At 62.5% G+C, this 13,054-nt stretch overlaps 1 protein-coding gene across 1 annotated transcript; it reads left to right on the top strand.

Annotated features, from left to right (window-relative positions):
* Positions 1-484: 484 nt before the first annotated feature.
* On the top strand, positions 485-12,262 carry NEU4 (neuraminidase 4). Its single transcript, XM_030760452.2, is given in 11 exon segments — positions 485-551; positions 673-830; positions 2,363-2,540; positions 3,832-4,055; positions 4,131-4,219; positions 4,221-4,381; positions 5,328-5,462; positions 5,465-5,805; positions 5,807-5,939; positions 5,942-7,931; positions 9,307-12,262. Coding segments are annotated over 10 exon segments (1,839 nt in total). The 3' UTR covers positions 6,295-7,931; positions 9,307-12,262.
* The last annotated feature ends 792 nt before the right edge of the window (positions 12,263-13,054 follow it).

Below are 13,054 nucleotides of genomic sequence, written 5' to 3'. Positions count from 1 at the left end.
AGGCCCCAGTTCTCAGCGGGCAGCCTGTGAGACGGCACCTGGCTTGGACTTGGGGGACAGGGGAGGAAGGTAGATCCTGCCTTCTGGTTTGGACGGGGCTCCAGAGGCGGGAGGCTGTGTGAGCCGTTCCTTCACACTGCTTTCCCCTTTCCGTTCACGGCAGACCCCTGGGCTTTAATGTGGGCACGGGCTGCTGGCTGGAGACGTCCTGGGGCCCCTGGAAGGGGCAGAGGTGATGTGTGCCACATCTGGGCCACCTCCGTAGAGTGGGTGCCACGGTGCCACCGCCGCCCCACCCCGCCTTGCCCTGCCGGTGCCCGGCTCTGGTGTGTGGCCCCGGCATGGGGAGGAGATGGTGGCCCAGACACAGGGGTAGGATGTGGGGCCCATGAGGGCCAAAGGGACTGGCATCTTGGGGGCCGAGGGAACGGCAGGCAGGCACCCAAGTCGTGATGGGAGGCATCTCTGGGGGCAGCTGACGCCCATGTCCCCCTCGGAGGTCAGCTGTGGCCCCTGGTGGTGGCCCGCCCCCAGCACAGCCTTGTTGGAGGGTGAGGGTCCAGCGTGGAGCCAGTTGACCAGCAGAGAGGAGCCCTGTGTGGCCCTGTCTGGACACTGCCCCCTCCTGGCTGCCCTTCTTCACCACCTACCCCTCTCTGTGCTGCACCACAGTCGCACGGCTGGCGGGACGGTCCTGGATCCTGACACAGCCCTGGGGCATGGCCAGCTCCCAGCTCCCGGCCACAGAGTGGGCCCTTGTCTCTGCCTGTGAGTGGGTCAGAGAGGCAAGCACTCCTGCAGCTGCCCTGCAGCCAGCTCTGCGGGGCCCGGTGAGGCCCCTCCCTGCTCACCTATATCCCCGGCCCTCGGGGGCCAGGACCTGCCTCTCTTTGGCCTGAGGGCAATGGGCTTGTGGACGGAGGGCCCTCAGCCAGAGCTGCCACATGGGCCCCCCCGCAATGGGACGACTTCCTGCAGGGCCTCGGGGTAGATTTAGAGGATGGAGTAGGTGTAGGCTGGGTGTCGGGGCCCTGCCCCAACAAGCATGAGCACTTGGGCCCATAGGTGACGCTTCACCAGGCAGAAGTGTCTGAATTGAGTCCTTGCCCTGGACAGGGCACAGGACACCCGGGTTAGGCTGGAGACCCATCCTGAGGTGACACAGCCAAGTCTGCCCATCTTGTGTGCAAAGGGCCTGTGCCCTTCGTATGCATGTGTTTCATAGCCCCGCAGGCTGAGTGTGCCCAGCGCCAGCAGGCCCACGGGACAAAAGTGCTGGCCCAGAGGGTGTGGGGCAGGTGACTTGGGCTGGCTCATGCTCCAGGGCGGAGCCCAGACAGGACCGGCTGCAGGAGTTCGGGGCAGGCCCCTGCTGGGGCAGAATGACCCCCAGTAACTTGCCTGGGTCCAGGGCCAGGGGACCAGACTGTCTTGGAGGTCCCATCTCCTCTCCAGGCCTCGGTTCCCCTTCTGTGTTGCATCACCCCTGGGGAGGGCCACGCTGGGGAGGGTAGATGGGCATGGAGACTTATGGGTGCTGGCTCCCCTGAACGCTGGGTTACGGCCATCCTGGTCGAGCCAAAGCCCTGGAACCTGTTGCACTGGCCCAGCTGGGCAGGGCCAGCAGCCTGGGAGGCCTGCTCTCCCTCTTAGATTGAGGGCCCCCCCGAGGCTCTGGGGCTCTGCAGAAACCCAGGGCCCGGCCCGGGCGCAGGTGCTCTTAGTACCCGGCAGCCCGTCCCACTCTGTGCAGTGAGCAGACAGCCCAGCTAGCTGCTGGGGCCTCCATCCCTGCTGCCCCGTCCCACAGTGGGGGCTGGACCTGAGCCCCCTTCTGCTGGCACCAGCTGCTGGTGGTCCTGGGCCCTGCAGAGCAAACCAAATGCAGAGAATGTCCCATGTGTGTCCATTCAGCCTGGAGGGACATGTGGCACCTGCACCTGCTTCCTGCTTGGGCACAATTGCTCTTTGGATGCAGAGCGGGGGTGGGGGCCCAGGGCTTCCAGGACACGGGAAGCTGCTCTCAGAGGCCCCAGAGGCGTGGTGGGGTGGGCGGACCTGGCGTTGGGCAGGGGTCTGCTGGGCTCAGGGGGCAGCGTGGTGGGGCTAGTGCACTGCCCCAGGGAGCCTCCCAGGAGAAGGCGGTCCTGGGCAGAGGTGGCTGTGTCTGTCTGTTTGGGGGACCTCAGGCATGGAGGCGTATGTGTGCATTCATTCCCGTCACCCCACTCTCTCCATCCCGACTGTGTCCTTCGATGTGCGCCGGTCTCGCTGTACAGGGACTCCCCTCCCCCCAGCACCCTGTCTGGTTACCGCTGCATCTGGCCCTCAGCTGCTCAGACACCTCCGGTTCCTGTCGCAGCCCCTGGACCCCACTGCGCTGCGGGGAGCAGACTCACTGCCATCCCTGGGTGGGGGCTTGGCCAGCCCACCTTTGTGCGAATCAGAACGGGACCCCCGGCAGGGGGTCGGCGGATTGCAGACCGTGTGTGCCCCCAATGCACCCACACCTGAGGCCCCGCCCTTTGAGCCTCCCTCAGGTGACCCCACCCCAGAAAGGCCGCCCAGGCCACGCTCCGTCACCCGTGCAGGAACCTGGGCTGTGGGCGAGGGGGCTGGGCGACCAGCCAAGGTTTAGGGAGCCAGGCTTCGTGGGGCCTGGGCTGTGGCCTTCTTCATGGTGGCTGAACCCTGCGACGCTCCCTCCTGCTGGGGCGCTCCTGGTGCCTGGCTTGTGGTCTCCTCCCGCTCCTCCCCTCTTAGCTCTCAGCTCTGAGAAGCGCACCCAGCCTCCACGCCCTGTCCCCCAGCCTGGCTTCTCTCGTGTGTGTGCTCCCGCTTCTGGGGGGCTCCGTCGTGGAGGGCGCTCATCTTCCCCCCATCACTGTGTGGGAGCCGCTGCTTTTCAAGTTCAAACCCCTGACCCCTACTGCAGACTAAACCCCCCACCCCACACTTGGTTCCTTTCTGCCTGGAAGGGGCAGGGGCAGGACGGCAGGGCGGTGACCTCTCTGGCCTCCTTGGGGTCCCTCTTGTTGCCCCACTGGCTTGTACCGCCCCTAGCTCTCTTGGGGTACACGTGTGAGCTGTTTGGGGTACCCCATAAGTAGGGTGGCTCTGCTGGGCTTCCCCACGTCCCCCAGCCTTGCTTAGGAGCCCGGGGGGCAGGGCGGCAGGTCCCCCACCTCACAAATGTCCCGCTGGGCCTGGAGTTCAGGACCGTATCTGCAGGAGAGCTGCTGGGCCCCCCTTGGGTCAGCAGGCAACCCTCTAAACGTCTCCTGGCCACCCCCAGGACCCCAGGTCTGAGAAGGTGATGGCAGCGGAAGCCTGGCATCTGCGTGCAGCACATGTGAGCATGTCTTCCTCTGTGTCTCCCATGTTTCCGTGTTTTGTGTCTTTCTGTGTCCTTTTCTGCGTGTCTGTTTGCACGGCTCCTGTGGTTGTGGGGCCCCTGCTTGGGGACACTGAACCCCTCCTTGTCCAGAGCCTTGGGGTCCCCTGGCAGCCTCCTGCCAGGCAGGCTCTGTGATGACCGCAAGTCCCCAGCACGTGGGTGCACAGGGTCGAGGGGCTCTGGCCAGGCTACCCTGCTCCTGTCACCAACCAGTTCCCTCTCCGTGGGCCATGCTCAGAGGAGCAAGGCGCAGATTCCAGACATTTGGGGTGCAATAGCCGTTGGGGAGGGACCACCCTGGACGGGGGTGAGGGGCCCTGGGACAGGGTGGTCTCCGAGTGGGCACAGGAAGGCGGGCTGGGCCGGGGCAGGGGCACGGCACCTGCACCCGCGGAAAACCCTTGCCCATCTGGAGGGACCCCGCTGACTCTGGGGTCCTGGGCCCGCGCCCGCAGAGCATGGGGCCCTGCGTGTCCCTGGGTGGACCGTGCTCTTCCAGGGCGAGAGGGCCGGCCTGACGTACCGCGTGCCCTCAATGCTGCCCGTGCCTCCCGGGCCCACCCTGCTGGCCTTCGCGGATCAGCGGCTGAGCCCCGACGACGCCCACGCCCACCGCCTGGTGCAGAGGACCGGCATGCTGGCTGGGGGCTCCGTGCGGGTGAGCCCGGGGTGGGCGGCGGGGGCCGCGCCGCACGGAAGGACTGGGGACTGAGGCTTGGCCCCCTCCCCGCAGTGCGGCGCCACGCGCGTGCTGGGTACAGCGGTCCTGGACGAGCACCGCTCCAGGGACCCCTGCCCGGTGCACGTCGCGCGCACGGCCAGTCTTACTCTTCATCGCCGTGCGCGGCCGCACCCGCGAGGCCGCGCAGATCGCTGCGGGCGAGAACGCCGCGCACGTCTGCGGCGTGACCAACCGGGAGGCGGGGCGCAGCTGGGGTGGCGCGCGGGACCTCACGGCGGAGGCGGTGGGCGGCGCCGAGCAGGGTAGGTGGGCGCCCGCTCTGCAGGGCGCGGGGGTGGGGTGAGGGGGAGCGGGGTCTGAGCAGGGAGGGGGTCTCGCGGGGCGGGGAACGGGATTCTGCACCGCGGGGGGGTCTGCACCCCGGCGGCGGAGGGGGGCCTGGCTGGAGCTCCCGCCTCACCCCGCACCCAGCCTAAGCGCCACCGACGCCGTTTGGTGGGCCGCCCCCATCCTGTCCCCGGAAGCCCTCAGTCCCGCGCCCAGCAGGCTCTGTCATCTTCCCGAACCTGTCTCTGTCTGAGCGCTGAGGTCCCTTCTGGCCCCAAACCCCCGGTGGGTCCCCTCTTTTACCCCTTCCTCTTCTTCCTTCTCACCCCTCCCCCGGCGCTCAGCCCAGGGTTGCAGCTGGGTAGGTCGGCTTGACACCAGAGCTTTCCCTCTGCTCTCGCTGCCCCTTCCCCAAGGGCCTGACCACCAACTGCCCTCGGGGCCACTCCGACCCTGGCATGTGGAAGCTGACCCAGGGGTCACCTAGGCCCTGGCAGGTAGGAGCTAAACAGAGGGGTGGGGCAGGCTCTGAGACCCAGACAGGACACAGTGGATCTAAAGAGCTGTCTGCTGGTGTGGACCCCACCCCAGGGGACTCGAGCCCATTGCCAGGAGGGGCTGCCCAGACCCTCCCGCCCTCAGCTGCCCCTCTGCCTGGGCAGCATGCACACTTGGGGGCTGGCCTTCCGCTCACCCGCTGAGATCCTGGCCCAGCGGCCTGCCTGGGCTCGTGGCTGCTGCTAATGACCCAGGAGGTTTGTACAGCCTGGGGGTGGCCGGAAGGAGTGGACGGTGGGGGCACAGTGAGCCAATGGCTGCCCCCTGAGCTGTCCCCTAACCCGGGTACTGGCCCCCGTCCTCCCTGTCCCCCAGGGTGGTGGTGCTGCCATCGAGGGGACCAGCAGCCCCTCCTCCCTGCAGACTGGGCCACGTTTGCCGTCGGCTCCAGCCATGGCATCCGGCTGTGCTTGGGCCGCCTGCTGGTGCCGGCCTACACGTACCACGTGGACCGGCGAGAGTGCTTTGGTGAGATCTGCGAGACCGGCCCCCACTCCTTCGCCGCACCTGGCACCACGGGGGCCTCATGCCCAACCTGCGCTCGGGCGAGGACCAGTTGGCGGTGGTGGACAGGGGGCAGGCCGGTGCCATCCTCTACTGCAGTGCCTGGAGCCCTCTGGGCAGACACGTGCAGGTGCTCATTGTAGACGAGGGCGCCTCCTTCCTGCCTGGGGAGCTGGTGCTCGCCCTGGCCGGGGCCGCCGGGGGCTGCCAGGGCAGCATTGTGGGCTTTCCGGCCCCGCCCTCCAGCAGGCCGGAGAATGAGGGGTGCTCCATGGGTACCAGGAACACCCTCCACCCTCCACACCTCTGCCCTGGGCCCCAGGAACCCCCAGAGGAAGGAGGGCGCTGGAGATACCCGAGGGGGCGGGGGGCTGGGTGGGATGGAGGGATGTGGGGATGGCTCCGGTGAGCCCGGCCCAGGGCCTGGGTTTGAGGGGAACAGGGGGACCTGGACCCCCGAGCTCCCGGTCCCCCCTCGGCCTTGTCTCAGAGCCCCACGTGGCTGCTGTATTCCCACCCGGTGGGGTGCAGGGCACAGCTGCACATGGGCATCTGCCTGAGCCGGTCGCCCCTGGACCCCCACAGCTGCCCGGAGCCCTGGGCGATCCACGAGGGCCCCAGTGGCTACTCTGACCTGGCGTCCATCAGGCCCACCCCCGAGAGAGCCCTGACCTTCGCCTGTCTGTATGCGAGTGGGACCGGGGTCTCCTGTGAGGAGATCTCCTTCTGCATGTTCTCCCTGCAGGAGGCCCTGGGGAACGTTGGGGCGGGCACCGGGCATCCCAGCCTTGGGGACGAGCCTCTGGGGCGCTGCTGGCCCTCCTGATGGGCCTCTGGCCAGGCCTGGCCCCGGGTGCCCAGGAGGAGCGGGGAGGGGAGCAGGGGCGGAGGATGCTGGGAGGTGGCAGGGTGGGGGCGTCGGTGTGACCCCAGGCCTGGACGGGGCTCCATCCTGGAGAGGCGCCTTTGCTCCTTGGCTTCTCCATGGAGGTTCGTGAGGGTGAGTGTTTGTGTGGGACCTCATTGAATTTCACAGAAGCTCAGTTGTAACGGTCTCCAAGCAGGGTTGGTCTTTAGGAAGGAGGTGTACAGCCGGAAGGGAGGGTGGCCTGGATGGCCCAGGGTGGACGGGCGGCTGGCCCTGCATGGCCCACCCCTCCCCCTCCCAAGGCCGACAGCAGGGGCTGGGGCGTGTGGTGGTGGGAGCGTGGCGCTGGGATCCTTCGCTTGGCCCGCAGTGCTTGGTCGCCTGTACCATTTTCCTCTTTCCTCTTGCTCTGCTGGCTTTTTTCTGGCTTATGAACAAGAAATAAAGGGATCCTGCGTGTCTGTCCAGGGCTGTCTCTCCTCAGTTCTTTCCACGTCGAAGCCTGGGGAGGGTCCCCAGTGCTCTAGCCACGTCACTGTGGGGTCTGCCCCCCTTAGCTAGACTCTCCAGTGCTGGGGGCTGCCAGCCATGGGGCAGGGGGACAGGCAAAGCCTTCTCTGCGCGGCAGCCCCAGACGTGCCTGGTCTGCACTGCCGGCCGGCGGGGCCGGTGGGGAGCGCGGTGGCTGCCCCTCCCTGGATGGGTCACCTCCCAGGACCGGCCCTCTGTGCCCTCGTGGAAGCACCTTCTTATTTCCTCTTCTTTGTAACATCTTCTTTCTGGTTACAAAAATAAAATGTGTTCATTGTAGAAAATTTGGGAAATGTATAAAACTATAAAGAAAAAAGTGACCCACGCATATCCTTCTGCCCACCACAACTATGATTATCTTTTCGGCATTTCTTTCTGATTCCTTGAAGAAATTCTTTTTAAAAACATATGACTTCATTTTAGCACGTTATCACCCTTCCCAGCAGCTCTGTTTACGGCCCCGATGCTCCATGATGAGGACCCTGCAGGGCGACCTTCTGGGGCTGGTCAGTTTCCCCAGTTGCCGGTCATGCGTGATGAGCATCTCTGAGGTGTCCCTGGATGGCCCCAGTTTCTGTCACCTCCTTAGCCTGGATTCCGGAACAGCATGACATCTTACATGGTCTTCCCCAAGGGTGGGGACGTGCAGGAAGGCTCTGAGCAGTGGAGGCCCAAGGGTCCCCAGGGAACTCAGAACAGCCAGTCCCCTGGGAGCCGGGAGACACCCCCCCCACCGCTTATTGCTCTCTTTCACTGTCAGCCGTCCCTGCAGGGGTGGCCACCTTTCAGGGGTCACCACTGGGCTCCAGGCACCCCCCCACCTCCAGGCTGCCTCAGTCCCCTGTAAGGACAGCCCTTCTACCTGGGGCTTTTGGGCAGTGGCTTGAGTCCGCTCTTCTGTTTTCAGGTTTAAGCCACAGAAACCGGCAAAGACGGGCAGGTGGGGCTTTCCAGAGGCCCAGAGGTCACAGGTGTGTACGGCAGGGTCCTGTACTCACTTCCAGACTGGGTGATTATTGTGCCCTAAATTCCACCTGGAACCTCAGACTGTGACCTGTTTGGAGGTAAGGTCTTTGCAGATGTAATTAAGGTTAGGACTGAGAGGAGACCATCCTGGGTTAGGCTGGGTTCTAAGTCAGGCAGGAGTGAGTGTCCTTATAAGAGAAAAGGGCCGTCGGGGAGAAGTCATGTGAAGATGGAGCCCGGGACTGGAGGGACGTGCCCACAGGCCCACGGACACCTGGAGCCCCCAGAAGGGAAGAGGCAGGAGGACCCTCCCTGGATCCTGGGGAGGAAGCGTAGCCCTGGGACTCCTTGACGTGGGGCTTCTGGCTCCAGAACTGGGAGGGGACAGACACCTGTTACTCAGGCTGCCCTGTTTGTGGAACTTCGGGAAAGCACTGCTGGCCCACCTGGGGGAGGGCCAGCGCCAGCCAGGGCAGGTCCCGGCTGTCCCTGTGTGGGGACTGTGACACCGGCTGGAGTCCTGGCGGGCACGGCAGGCTGGCGCCAGCCTCTCACTCCTGCACCTGCAGCCTGCGCAGGCTCCTCCCGCCACGGGGCTCCCAGCGGGCCGGGGCGAGTCCCTCCATCGAGCACCCCACGCAGGCCAGCCGTGGAGTGAGGTCTCTGAAGCGAGCAGAGCCAGCCTTCGGTGACTGGGTCCATCCCAGAGCTGTGGCTTCCTCGGGGCCCCATCCTGGTTCCTCATGGTCTAGGCCGCGGCTGAGGGCTCTGGGTTAGGGCTTCCCCAGGTGTGACCCACCCGCAGGCAGGGAGAGAGGCTGTGGGGAGAGTCCCTGGGCTCAGGGCAGCTCAGGCCCCCTCCTAAAACCGTCCTCACCCACCCCCGAGGCCTGTCGCCACCTGCACCTGCTCTGGCTGGTCCCCGAGGGCTCAGGGCACCTAGTGCTTGCTGCTGTAGGGGGCAGCTGAGCTAGGGAAGGCCCTCCCCGCTCTCCGGGCCTGGATCCAGCTGCTGGCCTGCAGGGGTCAACCTTGCTGGGGCCTGTGGCCCTGGCTTCCCTGGTCCTGGGTGACTGTACCTCGAGCAGTGCCCCACTGTCCAGCCTCCAGGGCCACTGGTCCTCAGGTGCGGCCCAGCCTGACCCCACAGGAGCCGCTCCTCTGTCCCCTCCTCCCACTGCCCCACAGGCTGATCTGACCCCCCAGGCCCTCTGGGATGGCCCTGGGCTCTCCCAGCCTCCTCCTTCCTTCCTCGGGTCCAACGTGATGGACCAGCCCCTGGGCATTTCCCCAGGCTCTGCCGTGCACCTGTGGTGCTTTCCCCAGGCTGGGTCGGGTCTTGCTGGGGGTTCTAACAATAATAATTATTACTATTATTGCACTGCAAACAGTCTAGTGCAGACTGCCCGTTGCGTTGTATCCTCTCCAATGCTGTTCCTTTTGTTTCCTTTCCTTGTTTTACTGGACTGGCAGGACCTCCAAGGAAATGTGAAACAGACGTGATGTCTGGTAGACAGAATACAGGCTCCCGAAGGCGTCGGCATCCTAACCCCCGGAACCTGTGAGTGTGTGATCTTCATGAGAAAGGGACCTCGCAGCCGTGATTAAGTTAAGGGTCTTGTGATGGTGGATTGTCCTGGGTTATCTGGGTGGGCTGGCACTTAGAAGGGGGACAGAGGGTCAGAGGGGAGAGCCGGTGTTACGATGCTGGGCTTGAGGATGGGTGAGGGGCCTGGAACCAAGGGATGCAGTGACCCCTGGAATCTGGAAAAGGCAGCGAGCGGATTCTCCCCCGGGGCCTCCAAAAGGAACCGGCCCTGTGGACACCGTGACTTTAGCACAGTGAGACCCATTTCAGAGCTGAAGGGGGATGAGTTTGTGCTGCTGTAAGCAAGTTAGTTCCAGTGGCCGCGGGAGACGCCAACAGGCGACACTGGCTGCCTAATCCCATTCCAGAGTTTCTGGGACCCGAGTTCTTGAACGCTACCATTCTCACTGGATGCTTCTTACTCTCTTCTGTGTGTTTTCCATGATTTTCTGTCTCTGTGCTTCACTCTTAGACTTTTCTTCCAACTCACTAATTCTGTCTTTGCTGTGACTGATTGGCTGCAGTCATCGCCTCCCTCCTCTGTCTGTCTGTCTCTGTCTTTATGTCTCTCTGTCTGTCTCTCTCTGTCTGTCTAGCTTTCCCTCCCTCCCTCCCTCCCCCCATGTCTCTCTGTCTCTGTCTCTGTTTTTCTGTCTATCCGGCTTTTCCTCCCTCCCTCCCTCCCCCATCTCTCTCTGTCTCTGTCTCTCTGGGTCTCCCTCCCTCCCTCCTCCGCGCTGTCTCTCTCCTCCGTCCCTCTTTCTGCTTCAGTACTGTGCTCCGTTTCTGTGTGTGCGCAGAGGGGAAAGGATAAAATACTTAACAGAAGGTCTCCTGTGTGTCACATGCTTTGTACCCTCCATTCCCTTTAATAAGTCAAAGCCCCTGTGAAGCAGGTATTATGTCCATTTCCCAGATGTGGAAGTTGAGGCTCAGCGGCCTGTGCTGATCCCACAGTTCGGGGTAGAGACCAGCTTGCAGTCCATTTGGTGGCTCCCACATTGAGTCTTTTGAATGTTTTCCGCTGTGTGTCATTAAAACAATTTCAGTGGCCACAAGTGCTTGTTTTAATTAGTCAATCCAGAGTCTCGGCTCACCCCATTCTGCCCCTAAAGGTGACAGCAGCCTGCTCCCCTCCCAAGGTTCATACAAGAGGAAATAAATGGGAACATACATGGACGTGTTTCCCTTTGCACCAGGGTGAAATAGTCGCATGACTGTAGTCCTGCAGCTGACCGCCCGAGTGCAGCAGTGCTTGGCCGGGCCGCGTGCCCTGTGGGCGAGGCTCGTCGCTGTGGTCTGGTGTGGCTCACGGCCACTTCCCTCACCCCAATGCCCCCAGCTGCAAACCTCCATCCTGGGGTCCATTTCCTGCGGAGTCCAGACAACAACACAGATGCCTTTCAAGACTCACATCCTAGCTCGTGCTTTCTTAGTAACTGCACGATGTGTTCTAGAGCATCGATGTACATGGGCCATCCAGCATTTCCTTGCTGGGGACATTCAGATGGCTTCTATTATTATTATTATTATTGCACTGCAACCAAAGCTGCAGTGCACATCTTTTAACATCTGTCTTTACAAACAAAGACCGATTTCTGCAGGATGGATTCTCAACTGTGGGGTGACTGAGCACAAATCTCGGCAATGTTTTATTCTAGTAGATAACAGCAGACTATTCTCTTAAAAGGAGTAGTAATTCACAAGCTATCCATACAAGTGAGAAGGCTGTTTTCTTGCACGCTGTTTGCCTTTTTCCTTTCTCCAGTTTGATGGGTGCACGGCGGCCCGTCCTGCCCTCCCCAGGTGACCGTGAGCTTGTGCTTGCACCTGTCCTGGTGTGGACCCACAGGGGAGGGGCGTGGGGGGGTGGTGGCCGGGGTCCTTCCCGGGCAGTGTCTGTAACAGGGAAGAAGGGAGAGGTTCTGTGCGCTCAGAGCGGCACCGAGAATAAAACTGTGATGAACGTGGGGTGGGGCGGGGCCGTGGTCTTCTTTAGTCTGCAAACCCTGTGCCATCTCTCAAGAGTGTTTGGAAGGTGGGAAGGAGGGAGGCTGCCCACAGAGCTATTTTTAGATGAGATTAACATTTAAATCCGCAGACTTTGAGTAAAGCACGTTATCCTTTATAACGTGGGGGCCTCCCCCAACCACTTGAAGGCCTTATGAGAAAAGGCTGAGCTTCCCTGAGGAAGAGGGGATTCTGCCCTTGACAGCTCAGATTCCAGCCACGCATCAGCTCGCCCGGCTCTCCAGCCTCTCTGACTTGCCACAGCTGTGGCCATGACCATTCTCTACCCCAGCCCCATTTTCATCTTCCTAAACTGACACTGTCCCCACTGAACACTAACTTCCCAACCCCTCTCCCCAGCTGTTGGCACCCTCCATTCTACTTTCTGTATGATTTGACTACCTAAGTACCTCTTATAAGGGAATCATAGGTGTCCATCCCCTTGTGTCTGGCTTATTTCACTGACCATCATGTCCTTAAGGTTCATTCGCAGTGTAGCATGACTCAGAATTTCCTTCCTTTTTGAGGCTGAATAATATTCTGTCATATGGACGGACCACATTCTGTTTATCCTTCATCAGTTGATGGACGTGGGTTGCTTCCATCTTGTGGCTACTGTGAATAATGCTGCTATGAATGTGTATGGACAGAATTTTTTAAATTAATTAGTTAATGTTTTAAATGGCTGAATAATAGCATTTGATAGTATATTTTCGGAATTCAGACTGAGATAAAAACAGAAAACAATCATGTATTTTGCCGCCGTGGGTCGGTGGGACGCTGGTACGCGCGTGCCTGAGGCCCCGCCCCCCGCCCTCAGGCCCCGCCCTCAGGCCATGCCCTTGGGCCAGCCCCATTTTGCCCAAAGGACCAACAGGAGCTGAATCTAGAGGCGCTACGACCCCCACTGGGACCCCTGGCTGGGAGAAGTCAAAACGGCTGGGGGGCTCTTAGATGTGGCTTCTGTGCCCACTGGGCAGGCCACCGGGGGCCGGCGCCCCTCGGGGCGGATGTGAGGCTGGGCGCCATCTGCCTGGACGTGTGGGTGCCTTGGCCCAGAGCCTCTTCCCGCCCGAGGGCCCAGCAGCCGAGCGCCTTGTGATGCTCAGATAACGGGGCCCGAGAAGCAGGGCTATGGGGAGGTGACACATCTTTCCCCTAAAGTGGCTCTCAGAGGCGGCCCTGACCTGCGGCAAGCCCATGGCACCGCAAACCGCGGGAGGCAAGGGCTGTGGGGAGCCCCCGCCACCCCTGCCCACCCAAGTCGTGGGCTCAGGAGCCAGGAACACAGGCCACCCCCCAGCAGATGGGGCAGCCCGACCGGGTCGAGGTACAGGACCCCCGGGAAGGGTCCCCTGCACCGCCTTGGTCACTCACAGGGGGGTCCCCACATTCTGAAGTCTCCAAACACTCAGGAACCTCACTCAGACCATAGGGGCATCCGTCCACATCAGACCACCAACCCACAAGGGCTGAGAGCCCAGGCGCCGCACGGCAGGCCCGCTTCCCTGTTCCCAAGGCTGGGCTCACTTTGAGACCTGAGCCCCTCTGCTGCCAGGAGGCCTTGGCCACAGCGCCCCCCTCCCATCCCGCAGGCCTTGTGGGACCTCGGACTCCTATGGT

The sequence above is a fragment of the Delphinapterus leucas genome, chromosome 8, assembly GCF_059928025.1.
Source record: "Delphinapterus leucas isolate spDelLeu-1000000601 "Yukka" chromosome 8, BTC_Dleu_Yukka2, whole genome shotgun sequence".
Lineage (NCBI taxonomy): Eukaryota > Metazoa > Chordata > Mammalia > Artiodactyla > Monodontidae > Delphinapterus > Delphinapterus leucas.
This window is presented reverse-complemented; position numbering and strand designations above follow the sequence as displayed.